Here is a 21,154-nt window from a genome sequence, read left to right as displayed (position 1 = left end):
TACCCACTCATCTTTATGGATCCCAAAGACTTCTGTATGTGTTATCAAGAATTCCCACACCCGAACCCATTTCTTCCCTTCATGGGGGCTCTTTCTCCATGACTGGCCGCTCTTGCCTCAGTGGGCCTTTTGCATCTATGAGCCAAATCCTTGTCTCTTTTGGGACCTCTGGTTTCTGTGTCACCCCCCCCCCCATTATCGTGCCCTCCTCCCACATTCTTGTCCCTCTCCTGTTCCTGTGGTCTGCTTCCTTATTCCCTTTCCATGGACTGAGGAGTTTTCTGTTTCTTGTCCTATGGGCCCATCTCTCTGGATATTGATGGCTGCCTTTCTCTTTTTCTGCATTTTTCTTCATCTCTGTAGCCCTCTCTCCATCTCCATGGCCTTCTCCCCAAGTCTCCCTGCTACCTCTCTTCTCTGTGGGCTCCCGTACCTAGGGCTGCCTGGGCAGGGCGGTGGCATGGTGTGGTAGAGGGGGTGACCTGGGGGTGGGCCCTCCATCCAATGCAGCTCCTTCCTCTCATCAGCATTCTCCTCGCGGGGGCCCCCCAGCCCAACCAATGCGAACTCCCCCTTCCCCGGTTCCCCTCCCTCCCTCCTTGCTCTCTGCCTCCTCCCTCCCTTCCTCCTGCCTGCCCTCCTCCCTGCCTCCCTCCTTCCACCAACCCCCCCCCCCCAGCACTCCAGGACCCAGCGCGGGCGGCGGGCGGGCAGGCAGGCGGCGGCCTCAGAGGGGAGAAGGAGCGGTGGCGGCGGCCAGCAGCAGGAAGGCAGGCCCAGCTGGGGACACAGAGCCGGCGGCTGCTGCTTCTCACAGGGGACCAGGAGTCCGTGGCCAGGCCCTCCCACCGAGGCCCTGGGAGGGCCGCCCCCGGGACACCCCACCTCCGCCTTCCTCTTCCACCTGCTCCTCTCCGTTCTCCCTCCCTGCTCCTCTTCATCCTCCTCTCCTCCTCTCCTCTCTCCTCCTCTCCTCTTCCCCATCTCTCCACCTCATCTGCCCCCTGCTCGCTCTCCGCCGCCAGCATCCCATCCTCCCCAGCCCCTCTACTGCCTGCCTTTCCAGGCCCCCAGCATGTTTTTCCCACTGGGGCTGAGGGCTTGAGGACTTCAGGCCCCAGCCTCATCCAGGGCAGGGCCAAGGCTCTGGGGGGAGGGGGGGACGGGGGCGACCCCCTCCCCCCCATCAAGCCCTCCCCTCCCCCACTTCTCCCGATGGCCAGCTTCCTTTTCTCCACCCAGTCCTCGCCACCCCCTGTGGCCCCCCCAGGCCGGCCAGGCTAGGGGAGGGGGCGGGGGCCCTTTCCCGGGCCGGCTTCCCCCTCCCCCGGCTTTGCCTGTGTCCCCCTCCCTTCCGTTTTCACCTTCCTCTCTTCCTTTCCTCCCTCCTTCCCCTCCATTTGCTCCTTCCCCCTCTCCTCTCTCCCCTTCTCTCCTCCATTTTCTCCTTTCCCCTTCCTCCCCTCCTGGCCCGCCCTCTCCTTTTCCACCTGTCCTTCCTCCCCTTCCTTGGGAGCCACCAGTTTGGATTAGTTGGGGTCCACAGCCGGCGGCGGGGGAGGGGGCCCTGTGAACTGCCCTCTCCCCCTGCCCCAGCCACACCACCACCCAGCACCAGACCATCTCTCGACTGTCGCTCCTCTGTCGTTCCTCGGGCCTCGAGGGAGCCCAGCCCTCCGTCCCACCAGGATCCGTGAGTGTCTCTGCAGGGCGGGGATTGGGCTGGGTCCTGGGTCCTGGAAGGCTGGGCTCACTGCCCACCTAATAGGGTCCTCACATTCCCTGTTCTCCAGACAGCAAGGACCCTCCCTCACTAGGGGCCTGCTTCATGCCCTCCATCTCCCTAACCTCCCTTCACCATGACCTTTTCTCACCCCTACTTCTGGGTACACAGTTCACACCTGCCCCAGTCCCCGGCTTCCTGAGGTCCTGTGGGGTTGGCCAGCTCTTACTTGTGGTGTCTCACTTCTCTGGGGTTTCTGGCAGGTCCCTGCCCCCACCCCCTTCACTGATCTTTGGTCCCGTCCCAGACCAGCTCCTACTCTCACTCTGTTTCAGTGCCCTCCCCACCCACCCTGTGCCTACCACACGCCCTGTCCCCATCTTATCTGCCTATCCCACCTCATATCTCTTGGAAATGTCTTTCTGTTTTTGTTTCCACTTCATGTGTCTCTTGGGCCTCTATCTGACTCTGCCCAACTTCTCTCTTCTTTGCTATTAGCCTAAGCCTGTATTGTTGGGTCTCTGTTAGTGGTCTCTGTCAGAGGTGCCCAGGCCATCCTAGCCATCTTTCCACTTCTCCTTCTGTTCTTTGCCTCCTTTCTCTCTCCAGCTCTGAGCTCAGGACTTGAGGTTTGGAGGCTGTTTTCTATCTCTTACTTTTTGCCTTCCCTCCTTCAGACCCACTCTGGGTACCCAGCCCCTCTACCTACTCCCTAGCCGCCTCTGCTCCCTGATTGCTGGGTGGTTCTGCTTTTCGACCCTGAGCCCTCTCTTCTCACTTCTGTTTTTCCCTGCCTGGCCTTTCTGCTCCCATCCCTACCCATGCCTGGGGGCTTGCATCCCCTGGGATCTTTTTACCCCCACAACCATCCCTGAGCGTCTCCTGCTAGATATGCCTGTGTTAGGGGGAGCTAGCTGCCTCTGCCACTCCAGGCACATTTATTCTTCCTCTCTGCCTCAGTTCTTTCCTCCTGACTCTTTTTCTCTCTCTCTCCTGTTGTCTCTGAGTCCATCTCTTTCCCTGTGTGCTTCTCCCTCATGCGTTTCTTTCTCACTTCTGCCCCTCTTACCTCTCTTAGGCTGCTGTGCAGCTCATCATCCTCCCTCTTCTTTCCTCTCCCTGTCTCTTTCTCAGACTCTCCAAGTTTTATTGTTTCTCTCCTCCCTACAGTTCCTGTACTTTCTCTTCTTCTTCTTCTTCTTTTTTTTAAGTCTTCTTCCTCACCCTATTTGTCTACTCATCTCTCCTTTGCCCTCTTGTCTTTCTCTCTTTCCCCAGTGGCAGGGCCCCTTACTTGCCCCTTCCCCCCAGCGACTGACAGTGTTTTTGCCTTGTCTGGCTTGGCCTGAGTCCCCGTCTGTAGTCCCAGGCCTGCTGGCTCCCTATACCTCCTCCCTCTCATCTTCAGTCTGTTTTCTGCCACCTTGGGTGTTTCACTTCTAGGCTGTGTCTGTTTGTTGTCCTCACCCATTTAGCCCCAGTTACCACTTTTGGTCTGTCTGTCTTGCTGTGCATGCCTTCCTGGACCTCTGTGTCTATTTGCTGTCCCCAAGCTTGTCCCTGCATTGTGTCTCTGTCGTTCTCCCACCTGTGTCTCTTGGTCCCTGCCCTTCTGTCTCCTCTCTTGGTCTTTCTGTCCTCTAGTCTCTGCTCCCTATTTGTTCCAAAGTCTCTGGTGTCTCAGGATGACCCCTCCCAACCCCACCTTCCCAACCTTTCTACTGTGAGCTCTTCTCCCAGCTCTCCCATCATCCCTTGCTCCTACCCTTGACAAGCCTTCACCTTAAATCTAAATTACAGTCTGTAGCCACCAGCCTGTCCAGCGTGCATTCCTGTCCCCCAGCCTCTCCTTCCCAGAGGCCCAGAGAGTGGTGACTTGCTCAAGGTCATGCAGTGAGGCCAGGGTTGGGACTGACAGGTACAGAGCTCAGACTGACAGGGCTCAAACTGACTGGGCTTTCCTGACCACATCATATGATCCAAGGTTTTGGGTTGTACTTCTGTCATTCCTAGCAGTTGTCACTCTGGCATCTCATCAGCTCAAGCTTTCCTTCTATGGAGACTGGGTGGGATGTGGAGAGACACTAGTTTCACCTCATAGCACTCCGGGCCCTACAACAATCCTCTGTCCTGAAACCCAAGTATCCCTTCTCTTGGGGCATGGCCCTTGGCCCGTGCTGCATGTGCATCTGGCCAAACATCCTGCCCAGTGGTGCATCCAGAGCCATCCCTAACCCCTGGCGGTCGAGAGTTGTGAGAAGCAAAGATTCAGTCTCTCCCCTTTTCTTCAGCTCCCCAGAACAGGGTGGGGGCAGCAGTTTGGCATGCACTACTGCAACAGCTCATTCCCAGCCTCACTCACTTTCTTGCCTTCTGGCTCTCCTCGGGTTGCATCCTGAGTTGGTTTGTGCTGTCTATTCTGTCTTCCTCACTCTGTGCCTCTCCTGTGCTTGGTCAACCTATCCTGCTCTCTTCCTCTTTATATATATATATATATATATATATATATATATATATATATATATATATATATATATATTGTAGTTGGACACAATACCTTTATTTTTTATTTATTTATATGTGGTGCTGTGGATCAAACCTAGGGCCTCGCACGTCCCAGGCGAATGCTCTACCGCTGAGCCACAACCCTAGCCCATCTCTTCCTCTTTTTGCTTCTGCCCTCTCTTTCTGTATCTTCATATCTCCCCCATCTTCTTTTTCTTCCCTCTTTCTCTCCTAATTCTATCCCTAGCTCCCTGTAACCCTTCTTGTGTATCTCTCTCCATTTCCCTCTCCATTTTCCTATCATCTTTCTGTTCCCTTTTATATCTGCCTGTTTTTCCTTCCTTTCTTCTTTTCTGGGTCTCTCCATTTCCCCCAAGACCTTCTAGCTCTGTTTCCTCACTTCTCTTTATTCTTTTTTTTTTTTTTGGTTAGGCCCCTTTACTACTTTGGGTCCATCCATCTATGTGAGTCTCCCTCTTCCTTTCTGTTCTCCACTCTCCTCAAGTTTCCTAAGTCCTGGATACTGTCCCCAAACCAGACCCCAGATGTCCAGTCCTCTCTTCCCATGGGATTGTGGGAACTAGGGATGTCAGGAAGGTGGCAACTGAAGCTTGGGATGGGGTTGCCTAGCAACCATTGCATTCTCTCCAGCCTGTTTCTGTTGCCTAGTAACAGCTGCCTGCCCAGAGACAGGGGCGGGACTGGGTGAGGGGGGTGGCACTTCCTGGTTTCTTATTGGGGTGGGGCTGGTCCCTGGAATCACTCCTACCTGAGATCTCTAACATGCCTTGCTCCCACTTGGGTCACTGTGTGCATTCTCTAGCAGTGTCTGTCCCATCAGTGCCCAAGTGCTGGGAGCTCCTCCTGGTTGCACCTCTGAGCCTGAGCTTCCTTCTAGCAGTGCCCCAGTACTGCAAACTTATAGTCAGAGCAGGGTCCTGCAGAGCTGTGAACCCTTCACCAGCAATGTCCTGGGGGTTGTGCTTGTCACCCTGTCTAGCAGCCCTCCTAAGAGACTCTGCCTTCATATCAGCAGTCTCCCCTCAGCTTGGGGGTCTCCCTGCAGGTGGCGAGTGGGGGCCGCGGCAGCTGCGTCCCCATGAGGAGGGGAGGAAGATGCCGGCTGAGCTGCTGCTGCTGCTGATTGTCGCCTTCGCCAGTCCCAGCTGCCAGGTGCTCTCATCACTGCGCATGGGTGAGGTCCTATAGCAGCCCCTCTCTCAGAGACCTCCTTCTGGGTCCTGGGGGTCCTTTTGGGAACCCATGCATGTCAGTCCCCTGGGATCCAGGATTCTGGGCCTCACATTCCCACATTCTTCAACAACATGGGGAGCCCTGGCCCCCAACTCCTCCTTCCTCTGCACCTAGGAGTTGAGATCTCCAGTTCTCTCCAGTCTCAGATCCAGAAGTCTAGACCCTTAGTCTCTATACCTGCCCTCATTTTAGACCCCAGCCCCTCTTTTCTCAGGACCTAGGAGTCTGGTCCCCAACCCCTGTGTCCCCTCAGCTGCAATCCTGGACGACCAGACAGTGTGTGGCCGTGGTGAGCGTCTGGCCCTGGCTCTGGCCCGGGAGCAGATCAACGGGATCATCGAGGTCCCAGCCAAGGCCCGAGTGGAAGTAGACATCTTTGAGCTGCAGCGGGACAGCCAGTATGAGACCACGGACACCAGTGAGCGGGGCCACGGGGGCGTGGGGTGAGGCAGGGCAGTTGGGGCCCTCAGTCTGTCCCTCTGCCCTGACCTCCTCATCTTGGCCTTGACCTCTCCTGAATCTGTCTGCCTACTACCTTTGTGTCTGCCTTCTCTTTCCCAGAGGAGGCTGCTGCTGGGTGCAGGTCCTGGGCAGTGAGGCAGGTAGCTTAAGGGTGGGTCAGCAAAAGCATGCTGAAGGAGGCTAGACTGAAGCAGAACTTTGGCAGGTGAACAGAATGTAGAGAGTAGCACTGTTCCCAGCACACCTGTGGAGCCCAAGCCTGCCACATGATAGGGGTGTGGAAGTGTTTGAATATTGAATGAATGAATGAATGAATGTTAATACACGCTACTTGAACAGATGTGCTGGAGATATTGACCTTTGCAAGCAGCTGTCTTAAACCATGTTTAAGAGCTGGGGATGTAGCTCAGTGGTAGAGCACTTGCTTAGCATGTCACGAGATGCTAGGTTCTATCCCTAGCAACACCAAGAGGAGGAAAAAAAAGATAGCATGATTTAGACAGGGTTTTCTTCTGCAGGCCTTATCAGAAGTTCTTTTTTGGGGGGTGTGGTGGGGAGGGTTGTACCGGGGATTGAACCCAGGGGCACTGAGCTACATTCCCAGCCCTTTTTTATATTTTATTTAGAAATAGGGTCTCACTAAATTAGAGCCTCACTAAATTTTTGAAGTTGGCTTTGAACTCACAATCCTCCTGCCTCACCTCCTGAGCCACTGGGATTACAGGCGTGTACCACTGCACCTGGCTTTAGAAGTTTTATTATGTTCATGTAATATTTCAAATCACCAAGAGGGAGAATGGGGCACAGCATTTCCTAGATTTTTTTGACTGGTGCAGCATAGAACATGGTCTGGGAAAAGTGATGGTGGAAAGTAAGAAGACAGATGGCATTGTAGGCACATACCTGGAGTCTGGAGCTGCGGGGCAGGAGGAAGAATTTGGAACCAAGGAATAGTATGTGGGGTTGAGGCCATCCTGACTACCTGAATTCAGGGCACATTTGAGAGAATCGTGAGTGGTTCCTGGGATAGAATATGACAGGGCAGTGGGAGGCAAAATTGGGCAGATTGGCAGCCTGGCTTAAGGAGGCCTGCAGTGCCAGGGTAAGAGACACGACCTTTAGCCAAGGCAGTAGGGAGTTGCCAATGGGTTTAGACCAGGGACTAGGCTTTTGGAAGGGGAATCCAGAGGCTGGATTTGAGTGATGCATGAAGAGGCTGGTACTTGCCTGACTTGGTAATCCAAAATAGGACGGGGCAGAGGGATTAAAGAGTGGGGCACAGGTATAAGAAATCTTGGAGACAAAGAAGAGAGAGGAGTTGGTGATTAATGACTACGGGGAAAGAGGCACCTGGTCTGTGCAAGTGGTGGGACCTTCACAAGTGTGGAAGGCACAGAAGTAACAAGTTTGGAGGAAGATGAGATGTTCAGTTTTGATACTTTTAGTTAAATATGACAGAAACTCTACTCAGACTGGTTTAAGGAAAAAAGAGATATTATAGCTAGGGGCTTAGCTTACTTGTAAAGCACTTGCCTAGTCCCTGGGTTCTATCCATAGCAACACACTCACACACATACATACTATTAGATCAGGTTGCTAAAAGACCTACAGACTAGGGGCTGGGATTGTGGTTCAGCAGTAGAGCATTTGCCTGACACATGTGAGTCACTGGGTTCAATCCTCAACACCACATGAAAATAAATAAATAAGCAAAATAAAGGTATTGTGTCCATCTAAACTAAAAAAAAAAAAAATACTTATTTTTAAAAAAGTCCTGCAGGGCTGGGGATGTGGCTCAAGCAGTAGCGCATTTGCCTGGCATGTGCAGGGCGCTGGGTTCGATCCTCAACACCACATAAAAAAATAAAAATAAAGATATATAAAATAAAAAAAGAATTCTTAAAAAAAAAAAAAGTCCTGCAGACTAATTTTAGGAGGCATGACTACATCCAGGTACTCGAATGATATCCCAGAATTGTTCTAGGAATGGCTGGATCCAGAGGTTGAAATGATAGTCTAGGAATCTCTCTGTTTTTATCTCTGGGTCCTGCTTTCCTCTGAGTTGGCTTCATTTTCAGGAGTGCCCTTCTCAGCTGGTGGCAGGATGGCTGTAGCAGTTCAAAGCTCACATCTCACCAGTTTAGGAAACTCAATAATAATCATAGCAGAACTTGGGGAAGGATCTTTCTGGTCTGATTTGAACCCAGAACCATCTCTGAACCAGTCACTGTGGCCAAGAGGATGTGGCTTTGTGACTGGCCAGGCCTGAGTCGGGTGCCAATCAATCCTGGGAAGTGCATAAACTGAGGGGCAGAGTGGTTTTTCCAGGAAAAGACAGCATTCTGCTGTGAGAACAGGCACGAGCAGGCAAGAGCAGCAGCTGTCTGCCTCTGAGTCTTGAGAACCACATGTGTTTTAGGGGAAGAAAGCAGGAGGAGCTAGTAGATGTAACAGAAGGGTGGTGTCTGGAGCAGACCCAGGGGACATTGGCTGCGGGTTCAGTGTGGAGGGAGTGCTGGGTGCATCCTAGGTGGCAACATGGCTGAAAAGATTGAGAAAGAGGAAGGCAGAGGAACTGGCCCCCTGGTGTCTGTCTCTCTCTGCTTTCCTTTATTTCTCTTAGTCTGACCTGAACCTCTGCCTTGTTTCTCTTCCTTTTGTACACTATATTGAGCAAGATCAGGGATTGGGCCTCTAGGACTGGGTAGATAGAGAAGCAGCAGGCATTTTCAAGTGTCCAGGTCATCTCCTAGTCCAGGCTGTCCCCTGGCGGGTGGGGTAGGAGAGGAGGCCAAGAATCCCTGACTCTGGTCTCTTCGTTTCCCCTTACAGTGTGCCAGATCCTGCCCAAGGGGGTTGTGTCTGTCCTGGGACCCTCCTCCAGCCCAGCATCTGCCTCCACTGTGAGCCATATCTGTGGGGAGAAGGAGGTGAGGCATGGATCGCGGGGTTGGGGGTGAGTGGTCCCTGGGAGGTGAGGGCTGGGGAGCAACAGGATGGAAGCAAAAGCTCCCTCTCTGTTCAGATCCCCCACATCAAAGTGGGTCCCGAGGAGACGCCCCGCCTTCAGTACCTTCGCTTCGCATCTGTCAGCCTCTACCCCAGTAACGAGGACGTCAGCCTGGCAGTCTCCCGAATCCTCAAGTCCTTCAACTACCCCTCGGCCAGCCTCATCTGCGCCAAGGCTGAGTGTGAGGGAGGAGAACTGGATGTTTTGTTTTGATTCTCCCCAAATGTCCCTTCCCATACGGTTGTTCAGTCCCCCCTGGCTAGGAGCCCTGGGCAACCTGGGTATTAGGCTTTCCTAGTAGTCCCCACTGTCCCTTTCCCTTTTAGGAACTAAGACCTCTGGTTCCACAGACCCCTTCTTTCCCCAGAGGTACCCAGTTGGTCCACAAATGGTCACTGAGTACCTGCTTCGTCCAACCTTCTGCTAGGCCCTGGGGGGATTGGCCGGGAACAGTGCTAGGCAGGTCTCTGCCTTCACAAGACTCTATCTAGGGGGGGCTGCAGGTCACTGAATTGTTGGGACCCAGACTGGTAATGTGGGCTTCCAGGAGGTGTGTGGGGCCTCTGGGAGGGCCCCAACCTATCTGGGAGGTTCAGAGCCTGTATCTGAGAAGAGGACATCTAAGCTGAACCTGGAGGGCATATTCCAAACAGAGGGCTTGGCAGAGGCAGAGGTGGCTCTCTGAGATGCTCAGGAATGCTCCTGGCTGGAGTATAAGAGCAGTGAAGCAGGAGGCAAGTGAGCCATGGAAGTTTTCTAAGCAGGACAGGGCAAGGGCACACAGCCAGGTTCATGTTATAGGAAGAGAGTGGGTTGGAGAAGGACACACGAGACTGGGAGACCAATAAGAAGCAAGGAAAGATAATGTGGTTTTGGGCCCAGGTGGTAGAAATCAGAGTAGAGAACCAAGGTGGATTGAGGGAATAGAGGAGGGTGGGGAGGCCAGGGTCAGCCATGGCACCAGAGAGAACAACAGTCAGCTTGAGGAGCACATGCTGGGTATAGCAAATCTGTCTTAGACATCCAAGTGGTTAGTCTGGTAGGTGTGGAGCTTGAAAGAGGGCAGATTGTGCTCTGTAAGCTCTGGAAGGAATTCCTGTTTCCAAGGGGGCTCACCGAGCATCTGATGGGTGCCAGACACTGTTGGTGTTAGTGACCCCCAGTGAGTGAGGCAGACAGAAATCATTCTTTGTTAAACCTCCATTCCGAGAGGTGTTAGGCAATAAACACTGTAAATAAGCGCTTGCTGTGGCTAGACACAGTAAGCTCTGTGAGGACATGGCAGCCAGTAGTAAGGATTGGGAATCTGGAGGGGGCATGGAGGACATTTTTAAACAAAATGATGGTCTCAGCCCTGAAATGGTGGGTTCGGGCCTTGTTGAGAAGGTGATTTTGAGTAAGGGCTGGAGAAGATGGGGACCTGAGAGAAGAGAGTTCCAGGTAGAGGGAACAGCCAGGGCCAAGGCCACAGTACAGAAGCGTGACTATTGTGTGTGCAGAGCAGAAAGGAGCTGTCTGTGGCCAGAGCTGTGTGAGTAACAGGGAGAAGAAATGTGGAGCCATCAAAGGGCTTGATGCAGAGCAGGAGGCCACCTATTGACATCATTTTGGCTGCTGTGTAAGAAACAAACTTATAGGAGCCAATGTGGCTCTTGCAAGAGGCAAGAGATGGCTGTGGGCTTGGGTCAGGTAGTGATAGTGGGATGGCAGAATGGGTTCTAAAGTGTTTTGAAAGGAGAGCCTGGATGGGCTAGGTGTGGATGAGGGAGGTGGAGCGAGAGAAAGCCAGGCTTCCATCGAGGTCTGGCATGAGCCACTGTCAGGCTGCAATTGCTGTTCACCCAAAGGTGGAAAATGGGGCAGGGTAATGTGGTTTGGGCAAGAAAACAGGGATGTTGAATGTGATGTCATACATCCCAGTGAGGGTGCGGGAGAGGCGTTTGGAGATCTGGGGAGGGGTCTAGGCTGAGATTTTACTTGGGAAGGATCTGGGCATTAGGTCCCTGAGCCCAGTGCCCTGAGGCCCCAGCTACACTGGGGACAGCCATACCATCTTCTTGGCATGCCCTCTAGTTCTCTACCTGCTGCCCTGTGTTGGGGAGGAGAAAGGAGTGTCTGCCCCGTGTCTGGCACCCAGAAAGCAGGGCTCTAAGCCAAGGCCTGACCCTCCTTCAGGCCTGCTGCGATTGGAGGAACTGGTGCGTGGCTTCCTCATCTCCAAGGAGACGCTGTCTGTGAGAATGCTGGATGACAGTCGGGACCCCACACCGTTGCTCAAGGAGATCCGAGATGACAAAGTGTCTACCATCATCATTGATGCCAATGCGTCCATCTCCCACCTTGTCCTCCGCAAGGTGGGCCCTCTCCACTGTTTCTCATTTCAAAGGACCAGGGTCAGAAACCTTGGTAACTGTGACCACATCACTCAATGCTCAGGGCAATGATGGGAGAGGATATCAAGACCCTCTTCTTACATGCAACTGATGATTATAAGGTTCATTGCCTGGCCTGGCTGCTCCCTTGACATGTGGTCCTGGACAGTCACCTTGTCTTTCTGGGAAGTAAGGACAGTGATAGTTCCTACCTCAGTGGCTTGTAGTGAGGGTTGGTGAGTGAATGGCCCGGAAAGTGTTTAGCACAATAGAGTTGAGATACTTACTGTGCATCTTTAATTTGACTATCACTCTGCAGGACAAGTGTCATGAGCATTTGGTAGATGAAGAAGCTGAAGTTTGTGGGGAGGACTGGCTCAAGGACACACAAGAGGGCCCAGAGCAATAGGACCTTCCCCCGGGGGCTCAGCACATTCTGTCTACCAGTGACCCACACTCATTAATCACTGATTTGCTTCCCTGTTCTTAATTTTTCTTCATAATCAAATTTGTATTATTTTTCTCCACTTTTTTTTAAATTAAAACCATATGTCATTGCTGATAATAGCCCACAGAAAGAAGTGAAAGTGGACTCTGGAGGCAGGATGGCTTAGGGAAAAGGTTTCAGGCTCAGGAGGCAGTCTGGCCTGGGCAGGCAGCCTGGTCCCTCCGGTGGAGCTGTGTGTGGTCTGCTTTCTCTCTCACCTTGCCCTTCCCCGATAGCCACGTGTAACCCTCAGCTCCTGCCATGCAGGAAATACAAGTTGATGCCCTGTAATAATTCTCATGGCAGGTCAGGACTGGGCACTCATGGTGTAGAGAGGTCTTCCAGCTTTGTTCTTGAGGACTATAAGAAAGGGAACTCAAAAAACGAACCTCAGGATTAAAATGGGTGGCCTCTGGTTGTGTAATGCTTTTCTGAGCTCATATGTGATGGGGCTGAGTCCTACACATTAGCAGCTCAACACCTTTTGGGCAATGTGAGGTTTAAGGTTAAGTTCCTGTCCTCGTCCAGCCTGTTTCTGAGGTTTTCCTTCATTTCCAGAAGGAAGTCTGCCAAGTTCCTTTATGAGGAACAGTAGGCATTTGGGGGCCCTATTGTCTCCTCTAACAAATCTCTGCTCACCTGGGGCACCAAGGGATCAAGGTCTCCCTCTGCCCTCACCTGTCTCCTTCTGTCTTTCTGTTTCTAAGTGTCTCTTACTGTGTTTCCTATTGGATCTTGTCAGGCCTATCACTAAATCTCTCTTCCTTTCTTGGGTTCCCTGATTGATTGCTGCCTGCTGGACCTCCGCCTCTCATGCCACCTCTTGGCTTCTGTGTTCTCCAGGCCTCGGAGCTGGGAATGACCTCAGCATTTTACAAGTACATCCTTACCACCATGGTGCGTACCCCTGCCAGCCCCCAATCACTTCCCACCGTGTCTGCCCCACTTGGGATTTAGCCCCAGCACTCACCACCTCTACTTGGTCTCAGGACTTCCCTATCCTGCATCTGGATGGTATTGTGGAGGACTCTTCCAATATCCTGGGCTTCTCCATGTTCAACACCTCCCACCCCTTCTATCCTGAGTTTGTGCGCAGCCTCAACATGTCCTGGAGGGAGAACTGTGAAGCCAGCACCTACCCAGGCCCCGCGGTGAGCAGAAACACCCAGACACACTGCACAGATGCTTCCAGGGGCCCCTTTCAGACCTCACTGAGATCATACTCAGAACCCTCTGGTACCCAAGAGGCCTTTCAATATGATGCTGTGACAAGTCTAACCCATGTCCTCCTCTTCCCTGCTTCCCACACTGCTGCAGCCACACCAGCCTCCTTGTGGTGCCTCTGCTGCCCCAGTACATGCACAGCTCTGGCTTTTGATATGTCCTTCCCTCTGCTTCCCATGCACTTTCCCACAGAACCATTGGCTGCCCCTCATCTCCAGGTGTGTACTCAGATATCCTCCTGGCTGTAAGACCTTCCTTGGTTCCTCTATCTTTAAAATGGAAAGCAACCACTTTTTAGCTCCCTTCCCTGCTGCCTTCTTCCCCGCAGCACTAATATTTAATCACCATTTGGCTCACTTGATATTCTACTTACATATAAATGAAGATCTGTAGACTATAATTTCCACGAGGGCAGGCATTTCTGTCCATTTTGCTCACCATTGTAACCCCTGCACCTAAAACAGCCTGGCTCATGGTAGGTGTCTGATAATATATGTAATAAATGCAAACATACAAAAGAGGCTTATTTATGTGTATTTGTTCATAGACACCTATTCATATGCCAAGATACCAAGACACTTCTGCCTGCACTAAAGTACCCATAGATGCCAAGATGTGCAGTCACAATGTGTGTATGCAGAGACATCACACACTGACACAGGCAGAGGTACATTAGTATTCACCCCTGTACATACCAAATGGCACACTCAGCCCTTCATACCAGCCCAGATAAGGCACATGCTCACACGTACACATGCATGCACCTGCCACAGTCACAGCTTAGTAGCCAGGGCATATAGAACACTCATGGTGTACCAGGCCCTGTTCTGAGCATTTTATGAGCTTTCTCTCCCTCTAGTCCCACAGTAGTGCTAAGAGGTGGTTACTACTGCTATTCCCATTTTATAGGGGAGGAAACTAAGACTCAGAGAATGGTAGGGACATGGCCATAGCATCAGGAAACAGCAGACCTGGGCCTCCATCAGAGTCCCTGCCTCCCTGATCCCACACCCACCCTGCATACTCCAGACACACTCAAGACAGGGCAGGGGCTGTCTTCCTCACCTGCGTTGATCATGCAGACATAGGTCTGCTGGCGTGCCTGCCTCTGTGGGAGACACATCTGACCCTCCAGGCAAACCCTCTCAGATGTGCCTTCCCTAGGGAGACACGGCCATACACAGTCTGGCAGAGCTATTCCTACCAAGGCATGGGACAAAAAAACACTTCCCCATTGTCATCCATATGTCCCAAGGGAGACCAGAGCTCCTTCCTCCCTCCTGACCCCCTGGTTTCCCATTCCTGTGAAGACAGGAACCATCCATGAGGGGCTTCAAGCCCCCGCCCCCGCTAAACTGCCTCTTTCTCTTCCTGTTTCTGCTCACTCCAGCTGTCAGCTGCCTTGATGTTTGATGCCGTGCATGTGGTGGTGAGCGCCGTCAGAGAGCTGAACCGCAGCCAGGAGATTGGTGTCAAGCCGCTGGCCTGTACTTCGGCCAACATTTGGCCCCATGGGACCAGCCTCATGAACTACCTGCGCATGGTGAGCCGGGAGCAGAGAGCATGTGGGAGGTGGGCAGTGGCCACCTCTGATGGGGACACTCACCATGTCCACCCTGCGGCCCTCTGCCCTCTCCCCTACCTCCAACCCCTCCTACCTACCGCCTTTGGGCTTCTTCTGGGCCTCCTCCTCATTCTTGCATCTTGTCTGTCCATTCCCAACTGTACTCTGCCTGTCTGGGCTGTATGCTCTCTCTGGGTCCTACTGTCTTGCTCCTGGTCTGCTTCCTTGTGCCATATCCCCTTGTTTCCTTGTGTGCTGTCTTCTTTTTTGACTGTGATCCCTTTCTTGGTCCCTTTCCTGTTCCTTCCCTTCCCGTTTCTTATGGTTGTCTCGTCTCCACTGGGTCTTTCTGCCCATCTCTGGGCCCTGCCACCCCTCCCTCTGCCCCACCTCCCGCCCTGCTAGGTAGAGTATGATGGGCTGACCGGGCGGGTCGAGTTCAACAGCAAAGGGCAGAGGACCAACTACACCCTGCGCATCCTAGAGAAGTCCCGGCAGGGCCACCGTGAGGTGAGCAGGCCCAGGGTGATGTCAGAGCCTTGCTGGGATTTGGGTGGGATGGGCCTAGAGACTGCTGTGTCCCTGGGCAGGGCCTGGGGCTGATGGCGCCCTCTCTGCCCCTAGATAGGGGTGTGGTACTCTAACCGGACCCTGGCCATGAATGCTACCACCTTGGACATCAACCTGTCACAGACGCTGGCCAACAAGACACTGGTGGTCACAACCATTCTGGTGAGTGGCCCTGGGGAAGGAGGGTGCTGTAGGTTAAAGGGTCCAAATGTTGGGCCTTCCCTGAGGAGTGATCCAGCTTAATGCCAGCTCTCTCTGAGGTGGAGGGATACTTTACTTGGCATAGGTTACATTGTACCAGCTAGCAGGGGATGTGGCCCATGTATCCACTAACTCCCAACAGTGACCAGGTGTCATTATCCTAACCACATGGGAGCCAGATTCAGCCTTGGGCTCTTCATGTCTGGCCTATGTTGGATTCTCCATAATAGTAATTTCTACAATAGTAATTTCTAGGTTGTTTTGTTACACTTGCCAACGTAGTATGTTGACACATGCCAACTTATTTAGTATCCATCCCAAGATGTGGAAACTAAAGATCAGAGAGGTAAAGCAACTTGCCCAGGGACACAGCACAAATACATGACATAGCCAGTACTGGAAACCATGTCTTTAAGGATCCAGAGTCTGAATCTTAAGTGCTGTGCTCGGAAGCTCCAGTCCTCTCCATACCTGAAGACCAGCTAAAGAAATTGTTCTGTAGTCTTCAGGTTTCTATTCCTGCATTTTATCAAGTCAAGGGTGGAGGGGTCTTGGGGTGTCAGTGATCATCCGCTGCACCAGGCACTATGCTGGGCCCTTACAGGTATTGCTCTTGAGACCTCACAGTAGCCTGTGAGGTTGATTTTATTTCCTCTCTTTTGATAGTAAGGAGACGTCATGCAATGAGCCCTAGTGGGCCCGAGTGTCAGGCTTAGAGTCTGCGCCCTCCCTTTTGTACCCTGCTGCCTCCCATAAAGTCAGGGAGGTTCTGACGCACAGGGCCTGGTGAGAAGGGGCTTCCCTGAGCAGCTGCGCCTGAAGACAGCACATGCTGGGCAGCCACACTCTTCATAGCAGCCAAGTCCAGAGCCTGCTGGCTTCCCTTGTCCAAGGGAGCTGCTAATAGCTGTGGAGGCCAAGGTTCAAAGAGGATTTCTAGAAGGTTCCACAGGATGTCAGGGGTCCCATAAGTATCAAATCACAGAGCTCTTCCCTTGGTTTCTAAAAAGGAAACTCCTGATCTAAAGTGGAACTGGAATCTCTCCGGAGAAGGGCCAGTGAGCCTGTTGCAAAGGGACAGATGGCCTGCAGACAGGAAACCAGACACTTCCTAATAGCCTCACCAAGGGGCCCTGAAGGCTGGGCTGGCATGGAGCAGTGGGCACCTCTGTGCATGTAATGTGTAGTCAGTCCCTGAAGACGCCTGGAGGCAGAAGCACAGAGGTCCTTGGGGAACAAGGGTCAGAGTTCAGGAAGAAGATGTCAGGTGAACCAAGCCATGACCTGGCTCTGAGTCTCTCACATTCTCCCCTCTTCTCCCCAAAGCCTGAGAGCCGATATTATTCTTCTCCAGAGGTTCATTTTCCTCTTGATGGGTTGGTTCACTCACCCATTCCACAAATATTTCTAAAGCTGCTATGTGCCTGGCCTTCACACAAATTCTGGAGGCACAGAAATAAGTCATAGGTGTTCTCAGGTGGCACTGGGGAGGTGATCCCACCCAGAATACAGTTCTTGCAACCCAGGGTATTGAGGGGTTTCCTAACAAAGGAGGGACTGATGCAGCTGCAGCGGCCTGAGGAAAGCCTCAAGAAGAGGTGGCGTCAGATGGGGTTTTGGAAGTTGCATAGGAGTGTGGTGCAGAACATCCTGGAAGCAGGAGCAGGGGCCTCTGGATGTTTGTTAGTTAGGATGGGAGACAGTGGCCTCCGCGTGTACAACAGGATGTGTTTCCTTTCTTTTTGTGGTGCTGAGGATAGAATCCAGGGCCTCACACATCTAGGCAAGTGTTCTGCCACTGAGTCACACCCACAGCATTCACCAGTTTCTGACATGGGTTTTTGGGCAGGGCCCGTGTCAGAAACATGGGGATTCAGGTATGAGTCACTGATACCTTGGCCAGATGTGGGTCAGGACTTGTCTCATTCCCTACTCTGTCCTCAGGGCCTAGGATAGTGCCTGGCACCTGCATACATGAGGTGTGTGGATTGTGATGGGATAGATGTGGTCCAGGGGGGCTGTGGGGCAGAAGAGGGGAGGGGTCTCTGGAGGCCTGCTTATGCTTGCTCTTTACTTGGAAGAGAGTGCTGAGCAGGAAGGGCAGCACCAGATTCTGATGTCAGGAGAGCTCCTGGGTCCACATTGGAGGATGCTGGAGAGAAGACGCCTGGGTGGGAGGAAGGGGAGTCTGATGAGGATGTTAAGAAGCAGGGCAGACAGGACCAGCTGGGTGAGAGCGGAGGAGGCCACGTGATGGGGTGCAGGCTGGAGCTGTCTCTGGGGTGGGAGCTGTTTTAGTCAGCTTTTGTGTTACTGTGACCAAAAGTCCTGACAGGAACAGTTGGAGGAGGAAAAGTTTATTTGAGATTCACGGTTTCAGAGGTCTCAGTCCTTAGATCGCCAGCTCCATTCCTCAGGGCTTGAGGTGAGGCAGAACATCATGGTGCAAGGATGTGGTGAAGGAAAGCAGCTGAGAACAAGGCACCCAGAAAGGAGAGAGGGCGGGCCGGGGGCACGCTCCACTTGCCAGGTATGCCCTCCGTGACCCACCTCCTCCAGCCACACTTTACCTGCCTTCAGTTACTACTCAGTTAATCCCCGTCTGGGGATTAATTTACTGATTGGCTTAAGGCTCTCATAGCCGAATCATTTCACCTTTAAACCTTGTATTGTCTCACACATGAGCCTTTGGGGGACACATCATATCTAAACCATAATAAGGGCACTCAGCTCTGGAGCTGCAGAGGGTGAGCTGGCTATGAGGTTGCGTGAGGTGGGGGTGTAGAAGTCCTGAGGAGATGAGGTTGGGCTGGGACCTGCCTTCCTCAGTCCAGCCTCAGGCTCTGGCACATAGTTAGTTCTGATGATTCTTTTCCTCAGTCTGTGGCCTCACTCCAGTCTTTGGTGACTGGTATGGCAGTATGAGCCCCTACTGTGGGGCAGTCAGACCTTAATCCATTCCTGGCTCCCATTCAAGCTCTCTAACTATCCAGTTTCCATACCTTCATCTGTAAAATGAGCCCACTGGGCCACCTCAAGAGGCCACAGGAGCAGTGCATGTGCTCGTCCCTGCAGTGCCCAGCATACAAGAGCGCCAGGTGCACCAGTGCTCTCCCTCACCCTTCCGCACCCTCTTGTACTTGCGTCCATGAAGAAAATAGCTGCCACTGTGGCCAACACCTCTGAGCACTGTGCACAGTCCTTCGCTGGTGTTACTCAATTTCCATAGCAGCCCTGCAATGAGTATCTTTATGACCCTGTTTTTCAGATGAATAAACTAAAGACACAGGGGGGATAAGTGACATGCCAAAGGTCACAGCGAGACTATAGTAGAGAGTAGAGCCGATTTAGGTTGACAAAACCTATATGCCCGTCCTTTGCACTCTATTGCCCCAGGTTCTGATGCTTCTTGAGTCTTCAGGGTGGTGTTCTGGGCCTGGCACTGCTGTTCACAGTATTCATAACACAGTGGGGCTGAGCTAGATCAAGGTCATATAACTGTATTCCAGGAAGTCACAGACATGGATTTAAGTCCAGGACAACCAGCTTTTGAAGCATGTTCTAGAACCATCCTCTTTTAATTTTGTTTTTACTTTCAGGAGATTTTTTTCCCCTTGCGGTGCTGGGCATGGAACCTAGAGACTTGAACATGATAGGCAAGTGTCCCACCACTGAACTACATCTCCAACCTCAAGAGACTTTTAATGAAATATAACATGCACATAGAAACTTGCAGAAATTGTAAATGTAACTTCACAGAATTTTCAAAATCTGAACATATTCGTGCTATCTATGCAACCAGCCCCCAACTCCTGAAAGCTCCTTGTGCCCCTTTCTGTCACTAACCTCTCAACTTCCCTCACCAGAGTAGCTTTGCCTGCCTATGAACTTAATATAAATGACATCATACTGGTAACCCTTATGTCTGACTCCCTTTGCTCATAAACTTTATGTTTATGAGATTCACTTGCATCATTGCATGTAGTTTAGACTTGTATGTTCTGTGATACAAAGTTACTACAGTTTACTTACCCATCAAATGTAGGTGGAAATTTGAATTATTTCTGATTTTCACTGTTATGAACAGTACTACTAGTTACATTCTCTCCCATGAACTTGTACTGGAATGTCTATGGCAGATGTTTCAGGGAGAGTTGCTGGGTCACAGGTGCATGTTTCAGCTTCTTAGCTACTGCAAAAGCGTTTTCCAAGTGTTTGCACCACTGCATTCCCTGAGCAGTGTATGATTGACAGTTCCAGTTGCTCTTCATTATTCCCAGTGGTGAGTATATTAATAGGTACCAGTGATATGTGGTTGTTTTCATTTGTACTTGATCACTTTTTTGTGTTTATCAGCTATTTGGAAATCCTTCTTTGAGAAGTTCTTGCTCAAGTCTTTGTCTATTTTTTAAAAATTGGGATATATGACCTTTTTATTGATTTTGGAGTTGTTCATATATTCTGGATTCCAGTTCTTGGTGAGATATGTGTATTGCAAATATTGGCTCTCCTTTTATGGCTTACTTTTTTATTCTCAGTTGTATATTTTGACAAGAAGACTTAATTTTTAACTTTACTAAGATCTATTTTATGCATTTTTTTGGTTAATGTTTTAGAATTTAAGAATTCCTTGCTTACCACAAGGTTATGCAGGTATTTTATTTATTTTCTGAAAACTTAATAATTTTGCCTTTACGTTTAAATCTGTGTTCCATCTGAAATTGATTTCTATGAATCATGTGAAGTGGGAGGTGGTTAGAATACATTTTTTTTTTCCCACATGGATGTTTAATTGAATGGTACCATTTTTGTGTCTGTGTGTGTAGGTATTGGAGAATTGAACCCAGGGCCTTGCATATTCTAGGCAAGTATTCTACCACTAAGCTACATTCTTAGTCTTTTAAAATTTGTCTTGAGATAGGATCTCACCAAGTCACTGAGGCTGGCTTCAAACTTTTGATCCTCCTGCCTCAGCCTCCTGAGTAACTGGAATCATAGATGCATGCTACCACACCCAGATGAATAGCACCATTTATTAAAAATGAACATTTTCCTCTCTTCCCCACAGTCTTTTTTTAAAAAAAAAAAATATTTATTTATTTATTTATTAGTTGTAGTTGGACACAATATCTTTATTTTGTTTATTTATTCTTATATAGTGCTAAGGATCGAACCCAGGGCTTCGGATGTACTAGGCGAGCACTCTACTGCTGAGCCACAACCCCACTCCCTCTTCCCTGAAGTCTTATCTTTGTCATAAATCAGTATTCATTTATGCGTGATTTTTCTGATACTCCATTTAATTGTCCATTGCCCCTCTGTTTCTAATACCTCATTGTCTTAAAATTATAGCTTAATTTAAATGTTAACTTTGTGTGGAGTTATCTACCAGTTTTGATGATCTTTAGGATTGCTTTGGCCTTTCTTGACCTTTTGCATTTCCGAATACCAACCACGGAGTCACATCACCAGTCTTTTATTTTTTATTTTGAGACAGGGCCTCACTAGTTGCTGAGGCTAACTTTGAACTTGGGATCCTCCTGCCTTAGCCTCCTGAGCTGCTGGGATTACAGGAGGCATGTCCCCCCACCCCCAGCTGCATTTCCATATACTTTTAAATATCAGACTTTAGTTTAAAAAATTCATGACCTTGAGGGAGGGACAGAGATAATGAAAATCTAGGTAAAATAGAATTCAAAGGATAAAGGGGGTAAGGAGTGAAAAATCAGCCCCCTTCCCTCCCTAGTCCCTCATTTTTCTTTTCTAGAGGCCACCATCCTTC

General features: G+C 51.0%; 1 protein-coding gene across 3 annotated transcripts in view; it reads left to right on the top strand.

Moving 5' to 3' along the window:
* The first annotated feature begins 694 nt into the window (after positions 1-694).
* Grik5 (glutamate ionotropic receptor kainate type subunit 5) overlaps positions 695-21,154 on the top strand; it is a 60,039-nt gene continuing 39,579 nt past the window's right edge. For 2 of the 3 annotated variants that reach the window (XM_046455598.2, XM_046455596.2), the window contains exons 1-11: positions 695-1,693; positions 5,295-5,423; positions 5,736-5,900; positions 8,777-8,874; positions 8,970-9,135; positions 11,130-11,308; positions 12,657-12,710; positions 12,803-12,964; positions 14,428-14,580; positions 15,007-15,111; positions 15,226-15,333. In XM_046455598.2, coding sequence (XP_046311554.1) covers positions 5,345-5,423; positions 5,736-5,900; positions 8,777-8,874; positions 8,970-9,135; positions 11,130-11,308; positions 12,657-12,710; positions 12,803-12,964; positions 14,428-14,580; positions 15,007-15,111; positions 15,226-15,333 — 1,269 coding nt within the window. In that variant the 5' untranslated portion in view covers positions 695-1,693; positions 5,295-5,344. The remainder of the gene's footprint in view (positions 1,694-5,294; positions 5,424-5,735; positions 5,901-8,776; positions 8,875-8,969; positions 9,136-11,129; positions 11,309-12,656; positions 12,711-12,802; positions 12,965-14,427; positions 14,581-15,006; positions 15,112-15,225; positions 15,334-21,154) is intronic. The other variant, XM_046455597.2, reaches the window with a different exon arrangement.

Source organism: Marmota monax, unplaced genomic scaffold (assembly GCF_021218885.2).
Source record: "Marmota monax isolate L192 unplaced genomic scaffold, Marmota_monax_Labrador192_F-V1.1 WCK01_AAM20220418_F8-fsc00149, whole genome shotgun sequence".
Taxonomy (NCBI): domain Eukaryota; kingdom Metazoa; phylum Chordata; class Mammalia; order Rodentia; family Sciuridae; genus Marmota; species Marmota monax.
Note: the sequence above shows the minus strand (reverse complement) of the source record. Positions and strands in the feature narration are given on the sequence as shown.